Consider the following 20,862-nt stretch of genomic DNA (forward strand, 5'->3'; position numbering starts at 1 on the left):
CAGGGGTGGATTTTCCACCGAGGTCCCCAGACCTGGGGCAGAAGCGGGTTACAGAGCAGCTCTTCAGTGTCCCAAGTTGCTCACAACCCCAAAAGCGGGGGGATTTGCCCCGTCTCTGCCCCCCCTGCACCCACCTCCACTGCCCATGGGGTGACCGGGGGGCCCTACAAGATGCATCTTCAGGGCTTGGTACCCCTGAACTGATAGACCTGAGGCAGCCACATTTTTGCAGCCACGTCACAGGCTCAGGCACTCTGCTGAGATGCCACCGTGTGCCGTCGCAAGCCCAAACACATCGTGGTGAGGAGCCCACCCGAGCAGCATGGGTGACCCTGAGCACAACTCCCTCCTCCCAGAGGGATGGAGAGAGGCTGACCTCACCTCCAAAGCTTGGGGCCAGAGCAGGTCCTCCCCAGGAGCCCCTTCACTCGAGGGCTCGTACCACCCATTAGTGGGAGTAGGGAAGCCTGGCAACGTGCAATTTGCACGGCTCAGCCCAAGCTCCAAGGAGATGTAGCATCTCCACCTGCAAATCACAGCACAAATCCATCATCCTCTCCCCCAAACCTCTTTATGAAAATAAAAAGAATTAAAAAAAAAAGCATGAGGGAATTTATTTGCCTGCCCACCTTCGGGGATTTTTTTGCACTGTGCTCCTTTGCAAACTTCTTCCCAAATTGCCCATGACAGGAAGGTCTTCAGCAAAACCCGAGCTCCTCTGGGGATGGCGTGACTCCAGGAGCTGGGGCTTTAAGAAAATAACTACAGGGGTGAGTGGGCACCGCTGGGAATGTGGGAGACTCCCTCCCTAACCCAGGGCTGTCCCAGCACCCAGGTACTTCTGCAAAAACCAAATCTACCAGGGGTGTGCTCACCCCTTGGGACTGGAACAGAGTCTCTCGTGAGCTTGGGGGGCTTCTTGCTGTCAGGGGACCCCGTTGTCTCCCTGGAGCCAGCTGCTGACGCTCGCTGCAGAGCTCGCTGCAGATCGGGGCTGGATCAGCCCGTGTCATTTTGGGGGAGGAAATGCAGGAATCCCAGCTATTCCCCCGGGCTGGGGAATGTGTGGCAGGCTGGCCGGAGGAGTCTGTGCCTGGCATGCCCTGCCAGGGAGCCCAGCAGCAGAAAAGGACCCTTGTGACGCAGGATTTTCAGCCAGGGCACCCAGTGGGGCCAATCGCAGGGCTCAGGGTGTGGGTCCACCTCCTCTGACCCCCCCTCCCAAACTTGTGGGGTGTGGGTGATGCAGCACAGTCACCCCATCTCTGCCAGCAATGCCGTGCTCAGCCCCAGCCCTGGCAGCATCGCTCGTGACCCCAAGGCATCCCGACAGCACCCAGCCCCAGCAAGCACGTCGTGGCGAGAGAGGAAAAGGAAAACCCAAAAACGGGAGAGAATTTGAGGTCGTCCCATCCTCCGGCTCCAGTCCCACAGCAGAAGGGACGCCCAGCTCTCTCCTGAGGGGACACGAAAGGGGATAACGACCTGCTGCTGCTCTGCAGAGCTGCAGGCGTGGAGTTCCCCTGGGGTACAGACGAACCTATAAATCCTCCCATCTCCAAAAAGCGGTACACGGAGTCACGCTGCTCTTCTGACCCTTCTCAGAGCCCAGAGCAGATGGCTTGACAGCAGGACCTCATCCAGCACCAGCCTTCCCCTTCAGCCCCCCCAACAACCCATCAACCCCCCCCATCACGCTGCGGATCCCACGGCCGGCAGCAGCCAAGGGGCAGGAGAGACGCAGCTCCAGAGGCACGACTGACCTCTGCAAGCACCGCCGGCGGGTCCTCCTCCCTGCAGGCAGAACGCTGCCCGCTCAATGGGCAGCACAGGCAGGACGCCCCGGCGTGGCGCGGCATGAAGCAAAGCAAACAGGAGCAGCAGGGAAGATTTCGGGGTGCTCCCTGTCCCGCGAGAGGCAAGGACCCACCTCCACACACCGCGATGGGATGAGGCGAAGGGGGAGACCTGGAGGGCCCCCATCAGCGTGAATTCATCCTCCACGCTGGGGAAAACCCCCTAATGACACATCCCAAGGTGTGGAGAAATCCTCAGTAATTTGGGATGGAGCAGGGAAGAGAGTTTCCACGTTTTCTTCACTGTCAGCATCATGTGCTTCATACAGTGAGTTTTCAGTGGGATCCATCCCCTTGTTTGATCCAGTAAGCATGAAAGCTGAGGCCGAATTCAGCAATATCCACCCCAGCCCTAAACACACACAAGCGTCTTAAATACAGCCCTCTCAGGAAACAGATTTGCTTTAAAAAAAAAAAAAAACAACCACAAAAGCGTGACATGAAAACAAGCAGAAATCCCAACACCGCATATCCAGAGGTTTGTTTTATTTGCCATCAGGTCTCCAAGCCCTTGGGACCCCAGCAAGCGGCGTTGCCTTATTATTCAACTCAAAATAAAAATGATGCGGACCCGTCTCTTTGGCAACACTGAAAGTCCCCTGAGATTTTTAAGCCGTGAGCAAATGAAGTCCCCATGTCTGGTCTGCACAGGAAAGGCTCACTCACAAATACCACGGAGAATGGACAGAATCACTCACGTTGGCTCTCTGTCCACGTCTCAGCTGGCATCTGGCAGCACCAAAAGCCCTTGGGAAGTACCAGCCCTGGTGCCCTGCCTGGGGCAAGCCCAGCTCCTGCCTCCTCTGCGGGGAAGGTCCAGGGTGGGCAATGGCGAGCAGAGGGTGCTGTGCTGAAGGGAAGAGTCCTCGAGGCTGCTGGCACTGGGAGAGCACCCCGGCACGGCACCCCGGCACAGCACCCCAACACAGCACCCCGGCACAACACCCTGGCACAACACCCCGGCACAGCACCCCAGCACAACACCCTGGCACAGCACCCCAACACGGCAGGACCAGCCGCAGCCCGGTGCCGAAGCCCCCGACCTGAAGCAGGGCACCCAGCGCCAGGGTGCGAGTCCTGGGAGAACGATCAGCGAAGCAGCAGCCCACCCGTGTGCAACCCCGGCATGGTGAAAATCCCCAAATCTCTCAACTCAAAGGACATTTTAAGAAAGTTGAGCCCTGTCCTGGTCAGCACCGACGGCTGGCACTTGCCGCCACCGATTCTGAACCTCGGGGACCCGACGCTCCCCCACCGGCTATGGGAGACAACGGCCTGTTGCAGACGTGACGGGTGACTCCGTGCAGAGGAGCCAGCAACCTTTCAAGGTGGGGAGCGTGCTTTGGGAAAGGAATGAGGAATATGCAGCCGAGCTGTCCTCGTGAGCCTGCATGCACGGACATGTCCGTCCGTCCTGCTCACCCTCGCCTCTTCCCCTCCTCCCCCAGTGATTTGTCAACCCCGTTCATTCAGCTGTGGCAGAGGGGCACGGGACTCAAAAATATGTTGACCCCGTCTCTTTCAGAGACAGAGCAGAGGACAAGACACTTTGCACACAAGAAAGGCTGCCAGGTGAGCACAACCCTTATGAGACACCGGAGCACCCACGCAGCCATCAGGAAGCCAAGCTGCAGTGCTCCCGCTCCCCTCGAGCTGCGCAGCACCGTCCCACAGCGACACAGTCAGCAGCCCAGCTGTACCCCCCCCTTCACCCCAAAGAGGTTCCTACACCAAAACCCTCTGCTTTCTCCCCAAAAATCCCACGGTGTCGGTGTCTCCAGCCGGTGCCTCACCCGCGAGCTGGGATGGGGCCAGCAGGCGATGGGCTCCTCCTCCAGGTCCTGACCCTCCATCCCTGGGGCAAGGCCGGGGAGGAGGGGGGAGCGGGGGGGCTCTGCACATGCAGCGGGGGCAAAGCTCGACATGGACCTGTAGTTTTGTCCAAATGCCTCTTTTCTTTTTTGTTTTAACCAGGAAACATCCCAAGCCCCAAACCAAGCAATGGTGAGGCGCTTCTCTGCCAGCTCACGGGAAAACGACAGCTAAAGCATCAACAAACCCCAGTCCCGGTTTGAAAGAAATGCGTAACGATATTCTGAAAGTTTGCAGAAATGGGTGTGTTTGCAGTCTCCATGGCTTATACCTTTCTTTGTGGTCTTTTTTTTTTTTTAAAAAAATATTGTCTCTCAAAGCTTCCAGCCCGCCTGGCTGTGGCAGACCCGCCTGGGCTGATGGCTGCCCCGTCCCGGCTGCATCCCTGCTGTGCCGGGGCACCGCTCCACCGACCCACGGCTCCGGCCGGCCACGGGCAGCCCCAACCTGCCGGTCCCTGCCGAACCGTCCCCGGACAGGAATCAGAGTCAAATAAAGAGGGATCCAGGCAGCTGCAAGCAAGGTAGGGTTCCGCACCCCCCACCCCCCCCCATTTCATCCCAGCACGCTCTGCTCAGAAGAGGACCTGCCCACCGTTTGCATCCCAGCAGCCCATCCAGGGCAGCTCGGTGGCCCATTTGCCAGTGGCCACCACTTGCAGCTTCGCCCGGTCGAATTGCCAGTACTGGTCATCCCGAAAGAAGTAGATGAAGCCGTCGCGGTGGGTAAGGGCGCCCGCCGTGCCGGGGGGCAAGCCCTCCCAGTCCCGCAGGCTGCGGGGGTAGTAGGGCTCCACGCCGAGGGTCTCCTCGCTCACCACGAAGTACTTGGGTCCTTTGAAGAGGACCAGGTGCCGGAGCTGCTGGAAGTAGAGCGCGGTGTCGGGGTGGCGCGGGAGGCCGCGGGCGCTGCATTTCTGGGGGAAACCTGCCTCCAGGGTGGAGCCCGTGTAGCGCCAGCATCGGCCACCTGGGAAGAGCAGGGTAGAGGGGTTAGTGCCCACCCCCATCACAGGACCAGCTCCAGGAGATGTGGAAGGACTCGGCCACGGGGCCAGCCCGGCAGCCTGAGACATGCATCCGTGACATCCATGCCACTGGTGACCCTACCAGCACCACTGCGGGGCTGCCCCATGGACCAGGCTGGAGGGGGGAAACTGAGGCACAGTAGCTCAGGGGCTTGAAGACACGGAAAGAGACTGCGAGGTACAGAGCAAGGCCACCACGCTGGCCGCTAACCCATGCTGCTTCTTTGCAAACCTCCTCCCTGTTCCTGCCCAGCGAGCGGGACAGACAGACAGACACAGACCCCTCCAGGGCCGGGACAACCAAGAACAGGACTGCAGCAGCAGGAATTGCAACCGGGGCCGAGCGCTCGGCCGTCCCCGCAGAGCAGGCAGACAAAAGCCCCTTTCTGCTCGCACGCCGTGGCCTGACCCAGCCCTGGGCAGGGAGGGAGCGGCTGAGGGCTGGGGAGGGAGAGGGGCTTTGGGCTCTCATCCAGCCGAAGCAACAAAGCCCCCTTTCTCACGAGCCGGCCACTGGTTTCCATTAAAAGTTGGGGCTGACCCCAGCAGCCAAGCTGCCTGGTTTGACCTTCCTCTACCCGTCCGGCTGCAGCGTGCCGCCGGGCAGCTTGCGGATGGCGTTCCGGCTCCCCGTGACAGCTCAGCCCCTGGCACGGCGCAGGGGACCACGGGCACCATGAAAATGCCGCGGTCACCTCATCTCCCCTGTGGCCACACATCTCTGGGGAGCATTTTCTCCCAGAGACCCCGAATGGTTTGATGCATCTGGGTTTTTTTTCAAACACAGGTGAGTGCCGCTCTCCTGAATGCGTTCAAGGGGAAACTGAGGCACACGGTGGGGTGCAAGCAGCCGGGGCGATACGCCCAAAGCCATAGTTAATCCACGGTAGGCACCGAGCCCACGGCTCCTGTGGGATTTTGCACGTGCGGGACCCAGTGATGCCCCAGCTCAGCCCTGGGACGGGACCAGCGGGAGGGGACAGGGGCCATGGGCAGCAGAAGGTGCTCCAGCCAGACCCGGACAGCCAGACCAGCAGGCAGGAGCGGTGGCAGCCCCGAGGGAGCTCTCCTGCCGTGCCTCACGTACCTTTGAAGAAGTAAAACTTGCGGCTGAGCTGGGACCAGGCGCAGGCATCGATGCCGGCGGGGAGGCCAGGCCAGCGCGTCTGCAGGGGCTGCGGGTCGCTGGCATTGCTGCTCGCCGGCACCACCCAGTAGTGGCTGCCCTTGAAGATGTAGAGGTTGTGATCCGTGTCTGCGGGGCAGAGGGAGGAGTGAGGGGGGTCACAGGAGAGAGAGGTGAAAAGCCTCGTCCCACCTCCCGGCCACCACGCCCCGGTTCCCCTCTCCTCCCTGCGCAGCTCCGCGGTGCTTCGAGGATGCTCGGGTTTTGGAGGCTCCCTTCTGCCTTTCCAGCCACCCTCTCAGCTTTCATCATTCATCACCTCCACTCCAGCCTGGAGAGGACAAAAGCTGATCACAGCTCCCTCTCAAGGCTCATCTTTCATGGTTGAGCTCCTGCAGCAAATAAGCGTTGCCACGGCCCAAGTTTTAGGATGTTTTCCCCTCTCCCAATACACCAAGCCATCGCTGTGTCCTCAAGATGCTCCACTCTGCAGCAGCGACGTGCATTGGTGATGCCACCAGCCTCAGGAGCACGTACAGGGCTGTGGACCAGCCAAACCCCCCCCTTCCCACCGCTGGAGCTTATCAGAGCAGAAACAGGCTGCTGCAGCACTGGGGCGAGGTGTAGGGGCGCATGTTTCGGGAGAGGGCTGCACCAACGAACACTCACCAGCAGTTATGGCATCGAAGAAGGAGTGGCAGTAATAGGCACTGAGGCTCCTCTGCTGCCGGTCCCCACCATAAAGGTCCGTGCTCCAGTCCTGGAAGTGAGTGAAGACCTTTCCTGGGAGCTGGATGGCCAAGCCCTTGGAGGGCTTCCCTGGGATGGAGGAAGGAGTGGTGAGTTGTGGAGAAGGGGCAGGGAAATGGCTTTCCCCAGCGCACTGCATGAGCACAGGGCTGGGGATCTGTCCCAGGGCTCCAAACACTCCTTGTCCCACTGTGGTTCCTGTCCCCCTCTCTATGGTGGTGGCAAAGACCCCTCGGTACCCTCAAAAACCATGCACCAGTTTCCCTGGTTGCAAACAAGTGGGCAGCAAGTCCAACCTTCAACTGGAGGGCCTGGTACCCATCCCACATGCCCTACCACATCCTCCTCCCCAACCGCAAAGGTATGGGCCCATCCCCACCGTGTCCCTTGCATGTAGTCCTCTCCCCTTGCAGGGACCTGCTCCCATCCCTGCTCCTGCCTCTCCATCTCACGGAACAGCCGCGGAGGAACCAAGGGATGCTCGGGGAAGCCAGGCTCACCGTACAAGTTCTGGATAGCCAAGATGTCATCCCAGCTGAGGACAAAATCCTTGCCGAGCTTCTTGTAGTAGGGAGACATCAGGGCACTCTTGACGGGGGAGTGCTCCAGCCCCAGCGTGTGGCCAACCTCATGTGCCACCACGACGAAGAGGTTGCGTCCTTTGCCGCTGCGCAGGGACCAGCGCTCGGCGCTGTCGAAGTGGGCTTCTCCGCGCCGCGGGAAGAAGGCGTGAGCCAGGGCACCTCCTGGGGACACGAGAGCCATCAGGGACCGTGGGGCAGGAGAGGACCACAGCCACAAGCTGAGGGGCAGGGGGGCACATGCAGCTCTGGTTTGCTTAAATACGCATCAATTTTAGCTCTTTGGGAGGTCTCCTGAGAAAGAACAGCAGCTTCCCACAGCGGGTGCAGCCCAAACCTGCTCTGCCTTCTGCTTCTGAGCACGGGGGGTTGTCTGCTCTGTGGTTTATGAGTTTGGTTTCTTGCCCCAGGCTTGGGCCAGGGACTGAAGCCACCAGAGTGACCCATGCCAGGCAAGGGCTCAAGGAGAGAGAAAGCCTGATAGCACTGTGCAGAACAGCTTATCTGGAAAGAACGAGCTCAGGTTTGGAGGATGCCGTCAGGGTGGGGAAGGCTCCTCAAAGGCCATCAGCATGATCCTACAACGAGCATCTCAACCGCCTCGCCAGCAGTCCCTCCATTGCAGAGTTGGGAGTGAGGACCCCCAAATCAGAAAGCAAACTGGTGCAAACTGGGAAGTGTTCTCAGTTAGAGGGACTGCCGGGGCAGAGCCTCGCCTCCAGCACCCCCAGCCCATTGCCGCCCCAGCCCTCCTCCCTGCCGGGGAAGAGCCCACGTTGTAAAAGAGAAGCTTACGAGGGGGAAGCGACCAGCACCTGGTCCATCGAAGGCGTTGTTGAGTCCATCGTTGTGGTCCCCATGGAAGAAGGTCAGGCGGATGTCAGCTGGGCCATCCTGCGCCTCCCAAAACACCAGTGAGGACACGTTGCTCCAGAGCTCAAAGGCAGCTTTCACGGCCAGGCGCACCTCGTGCTGCGGCAGGTAGGAGGGCCAGTTCACCACCCGGTAGGTCAGGTGCCGCTTGTACCACCTCCCGCCTGCAAGAGGGACAAGCTCAGCATGACGGTGGGGACTTGGACTTGTTCTTTGACCTGGGGGTTGCTTGGGTGGAGGAAAGCTTCCCGGTGCTGGGAAAAGCCATGGCTTTCCCAAGCTGAAGCTGAAAGTCAACCCAGGTGTCTGACCAGCTGCCTCAGCACCATGTACCAGCAGCAGGACCCATGAGGTCCCTCTGAAGGTGCCACCACCAGACCCCACTCAGAGATTCCCAAGGCTGGAGCTACAACCAAACCCCAAGAGAGGGGCCAAAACCTGTTTGAGGAGAGAAGAAGCTGGGGCACCCAGTCTGAACGCCCCCTCGCCTCATCGTACTTTCCAGGGCCAAATCCAGCACAGGTCCCTGACCTGCAGGTCTCCTGCCTGATGCCAACTTCACGCCCAGACGAAGATGCAGCCTAAGGACTGGCTATCAGGGAGGGGAAGCAAAACCACCTCCGAAAACAAGTAGCCCAAAGGCAGAAGGCGTGGAAAGGGCTCTCAGCAGCACCTTGGGGGCACAACGGGACTGCGGGGAGGGGGGATACAGGAGTGCAGCCCGCCTACGCAGATTTACTGAGAGCTGGGCACCAGCTAGAGGGAAAAAAGAGCCAGTCCTCAAGGGGAGAGCAGCTGGGTTTGAAACACCTCCCCGGGAAGGAATGGTACGGAACACCATGATGCTGATCTCCATCACATGCCCAGAGACCCAGAGATGTCCAGGGCTCCATTCAGCTGGCTGGCGAGCGCGGGAGGGGAGGGACAGTGCCTGTTTCTACCGGGGGAGCTGCAGCAGAGCCCTGCGGCTGGTCCCTGCGGCTGGTCCCTGCGGTGCCTCAACCCTCTCCACCAAGCCTGGATGCTGCAGGGACACCAAAACCAGGGGGGCAACAGGATGTGTGTGTGCAGGGCTGGGACTCCCCAGCACCCAAAGCTCCCTTGGTGAGAGGGGGACCCTCCCTGTCTCCCCTGAACTCCCTCCCCGAGTCCCAGCCTTGTCTTTTTTTAAGGGGATCTCTTTTCTTCCCCCACCGTACGAGTAATTTGAACACAGCAGATACTGAGCCGAGGCCAGGAAAGGAGGCCATCTCCTCAGTGGTCAGGGCTGGGTTTTCACCGTTTTTAAGGGCACCCTGGCCATTTCTACCTGCAGAAGATGTTGCCTGGAAGCCCAGCTGGGGATACCCCAGCCAGGGACAAACCACTGCTCACCATTCATTCCAAAAGCATCGTTTTACCGTCACCAAGGATCTTACTGCCCATGGCTTCCTTAAAAGCTCTGTCCTTTCAGGGGAGACACAGCCCCCATGCCACTGGGGGTGACAATGATGAAGAGGACAAGCCCGTGAGATCCCCCTAAGGTCTCCACCCTCCTCCCACCATGCAGCGGTGCAAAGATGTGAGTTCCCACAGCCGCCGTGCAGCATCACAGCCCCCTCCTCCTCCTCCAGTGCCCTCGGCAGCTGTGGGGACCCCGGGACCCCACGATTACACCTGGCCGGGGGTGTCCAGGAGCAAGAGAGAAGCTGTGGGGCTGCTCTGGGAAGATGCAGGTGCCAGAGCCGGTGCCGAGGCGTGGGAGCAGCAACAGACCTCCAGCGCCTGCTCCAGATGTGCGGGGAAACACGGGGAACGGAGCCGGCAGCACGCCGGGGCTCGCTGTCGTGGGTCTGAGCCAAGCTGCTCAGCAAAGCTGGCAGACGTCCCGTCCCAGCTCACCCTCCCCGGCCACAGGGACAAGCCCCACCAGCTCTGCTTTCCTTCCCCTCAGTTTCTGAGCAGCCCACGGCACGGGAGGCTCCGGGCCAGCCGGTCGCCCTCCCGGGGCAGAACCAGCCCCCCCTGCTCCCCAGTGCAACAACAGCCTCCAACTCAAAAGGGACACGGCTGCGCTTGCCAGTACCCAGGACAAACCCTGCGTGGTCAGAGACTAAATAACCCGCGTGGGCGGCTGCGGCCCTAAGGTGAGGCCCCGGCATCCTGCCCTTCCCTCCGCGGGAGCAGAGCATCTCCCCGCAGACGGATGGCACCAGCAGGCAGGGCTGGGCCAGGCGAACGTGGCCGGCTCTCGGGAAGAGGAGGGCTGGGAGCCCGGGACAATCGCAGGCAGGGAGTTCCCTGAGGGGAAATGCAGGACGCCGGCTGCCCAACATGCCGTCTGGCCGAGGACAGCAGAGCTCCCGGCCAGCTCTGGTGCCTGTAAAGCCCAGCAAGGCAGCTAGAAGAAAGTCCTCTTCCCAGCGCCCTCCACTGCAGACTGATTTCCAAACCCGGTCCCCTTCTGGAGGCAAACAGGACCTGTCCCCAAACCTCCCCGGAGAGCAGAAAGCCTTGGGCTTCGTCTGCAGAGGGGAAGTTTTGTTTAGAGGCACAGAGCGGGGTGGACGTGCTGGACCCCGTCCCACGCAGGGACCCAATCTCCACCGCTGGGCTGGGACCGAGCCCTGGAGCCGCCGAAGGGACGGACGCCCTCCCCAGCCCCGCGCGGGCCACCGCTGCCGGGCCGACCCAGCTGGGAGCCGAAGCTAACCGGGGCCGGCTTTTGCCCGCACGCCGGGGTGCGAGTGTTGCCTGAAGCTGGTGGGATGACGGACACGGCGGCTGCCGGCGAAGGTCCTGCTGGGAGAGGGGTGGATAACAAAGCACTTTGCTGGCTCAGCTGCGGCGGCTTCCTGCTTCAAGTAGGATCAACAGCCAACTTAGCACAAAGCCTGCGGCCTTCCTGGCCGGTGCCGCCAGCCGTGCGGGCACCCTCTCCTTCCCCCGCAGCCCGTGGGCACGGGTATGGCGCTGCTCCCATCCCCGCTGCCTGCTGGCGCTGCCGCCGGCTGCACCCCGGCTCGCCGCCGCAGGGGATCTGCCGGCACCAGATCGCCGGAGCAATAACCGGCACCGCGCGGAGCCCTTCCCTGCCTGGGCTTGGGGCTGCCGGGCGTCTCTTGCCACCGCAGGGCACAGGCTGCTTCTGTTCGCCCGTCTCCTGCTGCACGCCGGTCCCGGCTCTGCCTCGTCACCCTCCTGTCCGGGGCACGGCAGACCCTCTGCCCGGGCTGGCGCCTGCAGGGGCGATGCATCGTGTCAGGGTTTGGAAGGAAAGTCAGAGGGAGGAGGGGGATGAGCGGGCTGTCTCCCGGGGCCGTCCATCGCCAGCCCTGCCAGATGCAGAGACAGCCTGACATGGCACAGAGCCTTTTCCTAATCTCGCCTTCATTTTTCCCATGTCCTAAGCGCAGCTGGTTCCAGCCCTCTTGCTCTCTAGGAATCCAGTTACTCACCCACAAGCCCAAGAGGCAGCTCATGAGAGACAAGAGGCCCAGTCCTGGACACAGAGGAGCAAGAGAGGTTGCTCGGAGCAGAGTTAAACTCCTTAATGTGGGTCAAACAACTCCCCGTGGCCAGGCAGCCCAGCACCAGCAGGTTTTGCAGTTACTGCGGGGTGACTAACACACATTAGACGTCTCGAAGCTCAGCAGAGCCTGGAGATAACGTCCCTGTGTGCCTGCCCCTGCCCTCCGGATCATGCCACCACGGCCGTGCCTGGGGCCACGGTGACCTGATAGCTCCTTGGGAGATGTCCCAGCTCCCTGGACAGCAGTAAAACCACCCCAGAGAGCTGAATTTCCCCATGAGGGGGAGTTGCATCTCTATTCATTGCTGACATCAAGCCATACAGAACAACTAAAAATAAAGAGGTTTAAAAATAAAGTGGTGCAAAGCCCAGGCAGGTCCTGGGATGGACGCTGTGCCAGCGGGGCTGCGCCTCCCATCCTCAGCCGCATCTCCAGGAGCTGGGATGGAAGAGTTGGACTGCCAGCACCCCAGAAACCCAAACCTCACCAGGACCCCCGGCATCGATGCTCACCGTGCTGCGTGGTGCGCCTGCGGCGCCGGGTGGCAGACGCCCGGTGTGCCCCGGCAGCGCGGCTCTCCCCGTCGCCCGTGCCGCAGCGCGGCAGAGCCATCTGATGGAGCGTGGGGGCGTCCAGGACCCCGCTGAGCGGGAGGTGGGTCACCCGCTGGAAGTCTCTGGAAGAGGAAGGGAGAGGTCAGCACCCACACCCGGAGCCCCCCCAGGGGTTTTGGTTGTGTTTGTGCCGGGTGTTTGACCTGAGCCAGAGCTTTCGCCCAGCGAGCTTTGTGCCCCGCCATGAGGAACACATCCAGGTGATAAAACAAGAAGAATTTCCCTCTGCAACCACATCTGACCAGTGAGCCATGTCCTAACAGGACAAAAGTACACAGGGGAGCCTAAAAAATACCTTTCCCAGTTTTTAACCCTGGTTGGTTGACTTTGCACTTGACTTTGCCCAGGGTCAGGCCAGGGATGCTCTCAGAGCCGATGCGATCTCGATAGGAGAAGTTTGAGCAGGGGCTGTCAGCTCGGCCCCCAGACATCTCCCAGCCGTCCCCAACCTCGGCCTCGCCGCAGAGATTATCGTAAGGGGAGCACCGGGCCATAAAAGGCAAATAAAGCAGCGCAGCGAGGCGCTGGGCTGCCAGCAGCCAGCATCCAGCTGCAGGAGCTGGGTACGGGCCGGCGTTTCCAAAAAGGACCAGTTGTGCTTTATCATCGGACCGCGCAAGAGAGAGCCCCCGGCTGCAAAAAGACACCCCCCCCACACCCCCACCCCAAGCACCGGCAGCTCCCACGCAGCCAGAGTTGCTGCACTTCTGCTGCGGTTTTAAATAAAAGGCTCGTACCTCACCGCCTCCGTGAACTCGGCGGGGCTGTGCATGCCGGTCCCCAGCTCGCCGAAGTAGCCGTATTTCTCCAGGAACAGCTGCAAGAAGAGACACGGGAGAGGCGCAGCTCAGAGCACGGGCAGGCGTTTGCACGTGTTGGCTTGGGAGGGGGGGGAGAAAGAAGGAGATGCGATGGGAAACAGCACAGCAAACCCAGGGCTGTGCAGAAATGCCCCGTTATTTTTTTTCCCCGAGACCTCTGCACCCCAAGCAGCCGCACCTCCTGCGCTCCTACAGGTTTACGTGTGTCTCCTCCCCGTCATTTTTGATGGCTCGTGGGTTTTTGGCCATGACATGATGGAGGCGTAGGAGGAAACATTGCTATCAACGGATCCAAAAAAACCCCCGCTGCCATGTCATCCGCAGCCAGAGGCTACCAAACCCACAGCTCTAATCACCTCGGCTCAACGCAATGATTAAAATAAAGGCTAAAATGCTGTGGACATGAGTAGGGTGGGGTGAGACGGGGTCAGGCTGCAGCCTCCCCCCATCCTCAGGCAGGATGTGCTGCTGCAAAGCGGAGACGCTCCGGGGGCAATCTGCTCTGCCAAACCATTCTTCTTCTTATCGGCCATTTACATGGACGGAGATTGTCGCTCTGAACTTGCTCCAACACATAAATTGCACGTTAAAGAAAATAAGCGGCTTCCCTCTGCCCAGCCTGCGCCCCCAGCTTTCGGAGAAGTCAATGGCCACCATCGCAGGAATGCTCCACACCCGCCTTCCCCGCCGGCGGCGACGTCTGCAGGAGACAAACGAGCCGCCCAGCATCCTGCCAGTGCAAGAGAATGGGAGCTAAAGTAACGAGGAATAAAAAGTGAAAGTGGCTGCTTCGTTTCCAGCATCCCAAAGGAGAGGTGGGCTGAGCACCAGGAATGCCACGGACTGGAAATACTTGGGCTTTTAAAGTCTCCTCCCTCCCTGCTCATCTCAGCGCCGAGAGAAGGGGGTTGGTGTAAACCTGCACGCGATGCTACCCCTCACCATCCACCTCCGGCGGGCGATTCGACCCCCACTGTGCCCCCACAGAGGCGGCAGCATCCCTTCCTGGGCGCGGGCAGCACCGAGCCGGCCGCGCTTGGCCGCTCACCTGGTGGGGAGCGGGAGCGGTTTCTGGATATGGCAGCCCTGGGGTGCAGCAGGGCCCCTCCCTCTCCTCCTCCTGCCCAAACCCTCCGCTTGCCCTTAACAGTCATCTTCACGTCATCCCCAAACACGTCACCCGCTGCGCCCGCCACCTCCCTGCAGGCAGGGCAGGCAGCTGCCACGTGCTCTCTGCCTGTTGCTCACCCCTTTGCAAACCCTCCCTACCTCCTTCCCAGACCTCATCTCCTCCAGCTACCGAATTGACCTCCTCCTTTATGCCCCTTCTACCAGGAGGATCCCCCTCCCACCGCATCATGGCAAGGACCGGCACGGCTTCCTGCCGGGACACGCTCTTCACCCAGCCCCAGCCGAAAAACTTGGCGGTGTTTCCCACCGAACACATTTGCCAGCTGCCTACCTTGGCCGGAGGCAGCAGCATCTTGTAGCAGCATCTGGCTGCGGCAGTAAAAGCCGGAGCACGGCCGGAGTAACCCAGACACCGCACACCCGGTCCCGGTGAGTCAGGATAAATCGGGTGTGAGTAAGAGCCGCGCCGGCAGGAGAGAGCTTCGGTTTGTCTGCCGGGCGAAGCCGCAACATCGCTGCCCGGGGGTGGACCGTATACCCTGGACATGCCACCTCTCCAGCGGTACGGGGTAACTCCCCACTTTACACGGGTACCCGGAGGCAAAATACTGCAGCGACGCGGAACGCTCAGGCAGGGAAGGAGGATACAGGGATGGGGGAGCCTCCCGGGGACGGGGCGGCAGGGAGGCCTGGTAGCACTGAGAGAGTAGTCTGGAGAGGAGAAGGTATCTGGCCCTCTTCCTCTGTGGTTGTGTTTTTATAACGTTCTCCTCCAGAATTAGAAAATCATCAGCTACATATATGGACGCGGGGTGATAATCCCTGGCGGTTACATCACCGCAGATAAATGTGAGCTACAAAGCACCCAGACAGAAAGTCCCGGGTCTCAAATCATGGCACAGTCTAAACCTTTTCTACCACAATTTTGCTTTTCACTCAGCATCTGAAAAACAACAACTTGAAGCTGTTTCCTCTCCTGTAACCGAACACAATCCCATTCTTAAAGCATGAAAATATTTTTTTCCCACCATGATCTCACGAAGGCTTGAAACCCCATCTGGACAAGTCAGGGTGCATGGCAAAAAAGCAACCGCTACCAGAGCAGCTGCTCTTGAGCAGCACCCAAACGTACACAGGCCACCGGCTTTATTATTCCTCTGCAGATCTCCTTGAGCTTTGCAAGTCCAACCAAAGCGGCACTTGCCCTGCAGCTTCTGGCCCGCGTCAGGTTGAGGTTCTCCCACACAGGCACCAGCTCTCGGGCTGCAAAACCACCAGGAGAAATTTTGTTCTGTTTTCTAGACACGGTTATTGTGAGCCCCAGGCGATGCTAGCCCTGGAAACCCAGAGCTACGGGAGAGGGATGCGCTGATCCTCCACTGCGCAAGGCGTTGGTCAGGCAGCAGAGCACAAAGTCCCCTGGACCAGAGACATTTCAGGGTGGCAGGGGAACCCCAGAGCCCCGTGCCATGGTGTCCTGTGCCCGAATGAAGATCCCCTCCAGCACTGCCCGTGCCCTGCACAACCCCCAGAGACCAGCCAGGCTCTGGCAGGGCTGGGTGGGAGCTGGCACCAGAGGCAACACAAAGCCTGGCAGTGCTGGGAAAACCCCCTCCCTCCTGCCCCAGATGGGGAAATGCTCTCTTCCATACAATGGGGAAAGAAAAACAGCAGGAAACCAAGATGGGAGTGTTAATACGAAATATGCCCAGCTCCCCATCTGCACGAGGGAGGGAGAAGAGGAAATATCCGGCTGCCCGGGAGCCAGTGCTGGGGCAGAGAAGCCTTCGAGGCTGCAGCAGGGACAGCGGGAGGATGGTTTGGGGGAGACGGAGGGGCCCTTCCCATCTCAGGGCTCTGACGGGGAGCTGGTTACAACCCTGGAAATCATCTCTGCCAAGAGCTAAAGCCAAGGAAACACCTTGCCCTCGACCGCAGGCATCCCGGGTGGAAGACGGCCAACAGCAAATACAATTAGACCTCCCTCCCTGGAAACGGGGATAACAAGAGTGCAGAGACAGCAGGCTCCGGTCCTGCCTGCCCTCCCCTCCGGACACTCAGCTTCTGGCACCTTTCCACCGGTTAAGTATCAGAGAAGCTTCGCGCTGGGCTCCCATGGACCGTGGTCCCTTCTGCTCCGCCTGGATCCAAACCCCATCTCTCCCGTCCGCCCCCAGCAGCGGAGGGAATCGATCCCATCCTGCCGAAGGGCGGGCAGGCGTTTCGTGCCGCAGTCACAGAGGACGCCGGCTGCAAGCTGCACCTCTGAGGTCTTTCTGGTTTTAAGCAGGAGACAACAGCAGCCCAGTGAGCCAGCCCAGGTGGGTCCTCAGCCCCAGCGCCCAGCAGCACCAGGCTCCATCCTGTATCATTTCACTGCCGAGACAGACACAGGGGAAGCTGCAGCTCCCGCTTTCCAGCCTCAGTTTCCCCCGCAGCACAGACACAAGGGGAGCTGACCCCCAGGATGAGCATGTTTTGGCATGGCCGCAGAAGGAACGGCGGCTCCTCCTGCCCATCGGGTCGCTGCCTGCCGGAGCACTGCCTTCGGAAGATGTCAAGGCATTTAAAAACGTTCCTTTCTCTCCGCTCTCCCAAGCCACATTCCTGCCTGCAGTTGCAAACCCTTAGGCAGAGTCCTTGTGTCTCTTTTGTTTAAGTGTGCGTATAAGTATCTATATAAATATTATAGATATAGACACACAGAGACACACAAGAAGGGAGATTAGCAAGTACAGAGCTTGGTTGTCCTCCCGCTGAAAAGACGGCAAAATGTCAAGCTAATTCTGTACGTTAATAACAGAGGGTGATTAAAACCCCAAGCCCCGTCTCATTGCTGTGATGCTCCCCAGGGTGCCTAATCCGGTCCTGAAGGAATCTCCTCTCCCACCTACCCCCCCCCCGAAAATCTACTTTAGCTGGAAATTATCTACTTGCCACTGAAGATGTGGAGCTGGGGAAATACCGTGCCCAGCGTCTTTTAAGCTCCTTCAGTTTTCACACTTGATGTTCTGGAGCTGAGAAGCAGAGGCAGCGGGCCAGGACTGCAGCAGGTCTAACCAAAACCCCTCCTGGTTTCAGTAACCCAGATCTTCGGGATGCTGAACCGGAGCTAGCTCCCTGCCTCCCCGTCTGCCTGGACAGGAGGGATGCTACGGGGCAGGAAAAATAAATACCGCATCACTTGAAAGGAAACAAATGCCATGAAATGCACTGGGCTTGGTGGCGTCTGCCTGCGGGGCTGGCGGATCACTCAGCTTGTTTGTGTGTTAAATTCAGGAATATCTCATCAGCAATCACTGCAATTCACCCCTGCACGCCAGGCACCCCACGCCCGGGGTAGCGACGGGCTGTACCCCCAGCCACAGCTCCGGCAGCACCGAAGCTATCCGAACGCGACCCAAAAGCACTCGGGAAAACAAGGGAAAACACCGCGCTTGGCCAAACCTTCCCCTGCGAATACCGGAGCAGCTGACAAACCAGTTCGGTCACGCAGACTGGTTGTGCTTTCATGTCTAAGGAGAGAAAGGAAACAAGACGCTTGGTTTTCGCCCTCCATTGGGATGGGAACCGGGGGGGAAGGCGACCTGCCCACTCCCAGCAGCCGCCGGCCCCTTGCCTGGCGGGCGTTATTCGCAGTAACAAGGGGGGATTGTTTTGGGGGGAGAGCTGGGAAGAAAGCGGGGCTGTTCACGCTGCAGTGACTCATGGGGCTGTTAATCACACCGGAGAACCGCGGGGTGCCTTGGAACCGTTTGCCACAGCCCCACTATCGGCAGCGACGCAGGGCCATGATCTCACGGGTTTTACTCGCTCTCCCCAGCCGCGCCGAGCCCAGCGGTGCCTCGCAGGGGTGACGGCACCTCAGTAATTCCTCCTCCTCTCCCCCCGGCTCCTCGCATTGCCATGCTGAGGCTCAACAGCAGGAATTTTTCCCAGGAAGGGTTTCTTCCTCTTCTTTCAATCAGAGGGAAAATGTGGGGGTGCCCTGGGAGCACCCCGGGATCCCAGCTGACCCCTGAGCCCCCACAATGTGCTGGCTGGTACCCAGAGACCCTCGCTCCGGCCAGGCTGTGCTCACCATCCAGCATCCCAACTGGCTGCCTGCTCCGCAAAGGAGCTCATCCGGACACTGGAGCATTTCTCAGCACAAACACAGCTCACAGCCGATGCTAAATGCGAGCCCTTGCGTTTCCGAGGGGAGAAAGTCAGAGGCCACTGCAAGAGAGGGAGAGGAAGGGCAGGATAGGAAAAAAAAAGAATTTGAAAAAAAAAGAATTTAAAAAAAAAAGAACGAAATGAGAATGTCTTGGTCCCTTAGTCTCGCTCTCCATTTCCATTCCTTGCTTTTCTCCACTTTCTAATCAATTTTTCCTTCCCATCGCAGCAGACCTGTAGCTTCTCACACAAATCACTACAGGGACTTTATTGTCCTTTGTCCTTGGCATCACCAGCGCTCGGCCACGCTCTTCACCCCCAGCACGGGGCGAGGTCTCGTGTGCCATGTATTTTACACAATCCCCCAGGATCAGACTCGGGCATTACCACACACCCCGCTGCTGTCCTGAGCACAACCCAGCCAGAAACCAGGTCTGCCAAACTACGTGCGATCTAGCATCAGATCTTCTCCTATCTGGAGCCTGTAGATAAGAAGATGATTTAACGTACAAATGTTTCAAATTAAATTTCCAAACTTTCCTTCTTTTTCTTTTCTTTTTTTTTTTTTTGGAGCTGCAATTGATACAAATGCAGTGAAAACAAGGGCACAAGCTAGGAAAATAACACAACAGGACATTTTCTCAGACTTCTGCATCTAAGTTTGCACAACCCATCGTTGCTAACTTTGGTTATTTTAAAAGCAATAAAAAAAGTTTTAGAAGCAAAGCCTGGCAGTGGTCTGAAAGCCACAAGTAACTAGAACTATTTGATGTTATGTGAGAATTTTGGCTTCCTCTTAAAAGCCAAATTAACTGCTCGGTTTATTTAGGCAAGCTTTCTTACCCCAGTCTCTACACATTTCCATTGTACATATCGTCCCAAAGTGCCTGGCCAGCGCAGCACATCGCACTGGGGAAACTGAGGCAGGGAGACAGGAAAGTCACTCGCCCGGCACCTCTCGCCTGGGATCTGCCGCAGTCCCAGGACTTGCTCTGAGGCCTCAAGGGAGAAGTTTGCAGAAGTCACCGCTGAGGAATCAAAAGTCAGATCGGCCCTTTTAAAGCTCTCGCCCCCAATGACCTGGTTTTCCTTCTGAAGTGAATTTTAAATCACTGATTTTCTGAGCATTAAGAATTTTGCAGATTTATTTTTCTCCAGGTGTCGTGAGGGGCCAGGCTGAGGTTAGTACACACTGGGACAAGCACACGTATAAAGCACCTCTTCGAAACAGCATCTCCCGGCATAAGAAGCCTGCACATTAAAACAACCCTCTGAGCATTTATGTGCAGGTTTCATCTTAGAGCACGTGAAAAATCCCAATTAATCCACCAGGACTTGCTGGGGGTTTTAAAAATCAAGCATCTGTGCAAACATACACTGGATGGATGCCCAAACAAAAACCAAATCCGCAACATTAACCTTTGTTCAGCAGCCAAATCTCATACCTTGTCCTCCCAAAACAAACAGGAACGGACGGCAGCACGGCGTGACAATGATACGGGGACAGACAGAAGAAATCCAAACAGAGGTGATGGGGGGGAAAGCTCGGCTTTTGTCCCATCCTGATCTGCTGGGAGATGGGAAGGTTTCCTCGCGCGAGGCTTTTGTCCTTGTCAGAGCCCTGGGAAGGGTGGGTTTGCAGCTGCACCTCACCCGCAGGGACACGCCGCCCCGTACAGCGGCTGCGGGCACACACCTTGGCACCCCAACCACGAACGTAGGGCGCGGGCCCGGCTCCAGCAGGCACGGCCGTATCCCACGCCACGCACGCACACGGCTCCGGCACGGACGCACCGCCAGCGGGCACGGGGCACAAAGCTGGGGCTGGCACGCACACGCCCGCGGCACGCGGGGCTCACCCTCACCATCCGTGGGCACACGCCCGTGCCACGCACGGCACACAGCTACGGCCTGGACGCACACGCGTGGGCACTCGCGGACACGCTCCTATGGTGCGCACGCATCTCGGGCACACACCTACAGACGGGCACACACCTACAGACGGGCACACACCTACAGACGGGCACACCCGGGGCACGCACACACCTCGACGGCCGCGTGCAGGACGGCGGGTGGCAGCTCCCGGCCCCCCCCCCCCCCGGTGTCCTGTGTGTCCGTGTGTCCCCCCCACGCCGTGCCCCGGTCCCGCTCCTACCTCCGCCTCCCGCCGCTGCCGAGCGGCCGGGCCGGGCTGCGCCGCCGCCAGCAGCCCCAGCGCCAGAGCGGCCCGCAGCGCCCCGCCCGCCCGCGCTCCCATTGCCGGCTCCGCTCCGCTCCCCTCCGCACCGATCCGCACCGGGCGGCGCGGCCCCGGCTCGGCTCGGCTCCGCTCGCCTCTCCCCGCCCCGGCCCCGGGGGCGGCCCCGGCCCGCCCAAGCCCCAGTCCCGGCCGAGGGCTGGGCTCCGCCGGCGGCACCCGAGCGGCGGGGGCTCCCCCCTGCACAGGGAGCTCCCTCCCCCCCGCCCCGCTGCTCCTCACACAGCCCCGGCGCCTCCTTCGCCGTCTGGCACGGGGAAATCATCCCTTGTGCGTTCTGCGTC

The 20,862-nt window shown here is 59.6% G+C and overlaps 1 protein-coding gene across 1 annotated transcript; it reads right to left on the reverse strand.

Moving 5' to 3' along the window:
• Window positions 1–2,335: 2,335 nt before the first annotated feature.
• Window positions 2,336–20,630, reverse strand: MMP28 (matrix metallopeptidase 28). The gene is made up of 8 exons (XM_054847555.1): window positions 20,477–20,630; window positions 12,949–13,028; window positions 12,110–12,273; window positions 8,028–8,249; window positions 7,132–7,377; window positions 6,551–6,700; window positions 5,843–6,010; window positions 2,336–4,697 (listed from the first exon to the last, which is right to left on the reverse strand). The coding sequence occupies exons 1-8, from the start codon at window positions 20,576–20,578 to the stop codon at window positions 4,303–4,305; spliced, it is 1,527 nt and encodes a 508-aa protein (XP_054703530.1). The 5' UTR covers window positions 20,579–20,630; the 3' UTR covers window positions 2,336–4,302.
• Between the last annotated feature and the right edge of the window lie 232 nt (window positions 20,631–20,862).

This window comes from Grus americana, chromosome 19 (genome assembly GCF_028858705.1).
Source record: "Grus americana isolate bGruAme1 chromosome 19, bGruAme1.mat, whole genome shotgun sequence".
Taxonomy (NCBI): domain Eukaryota; kingdom Metazoa; phylum Chordata; class Aves; order Gruiformes; family Gruidae; genus Grus; species Grus americana.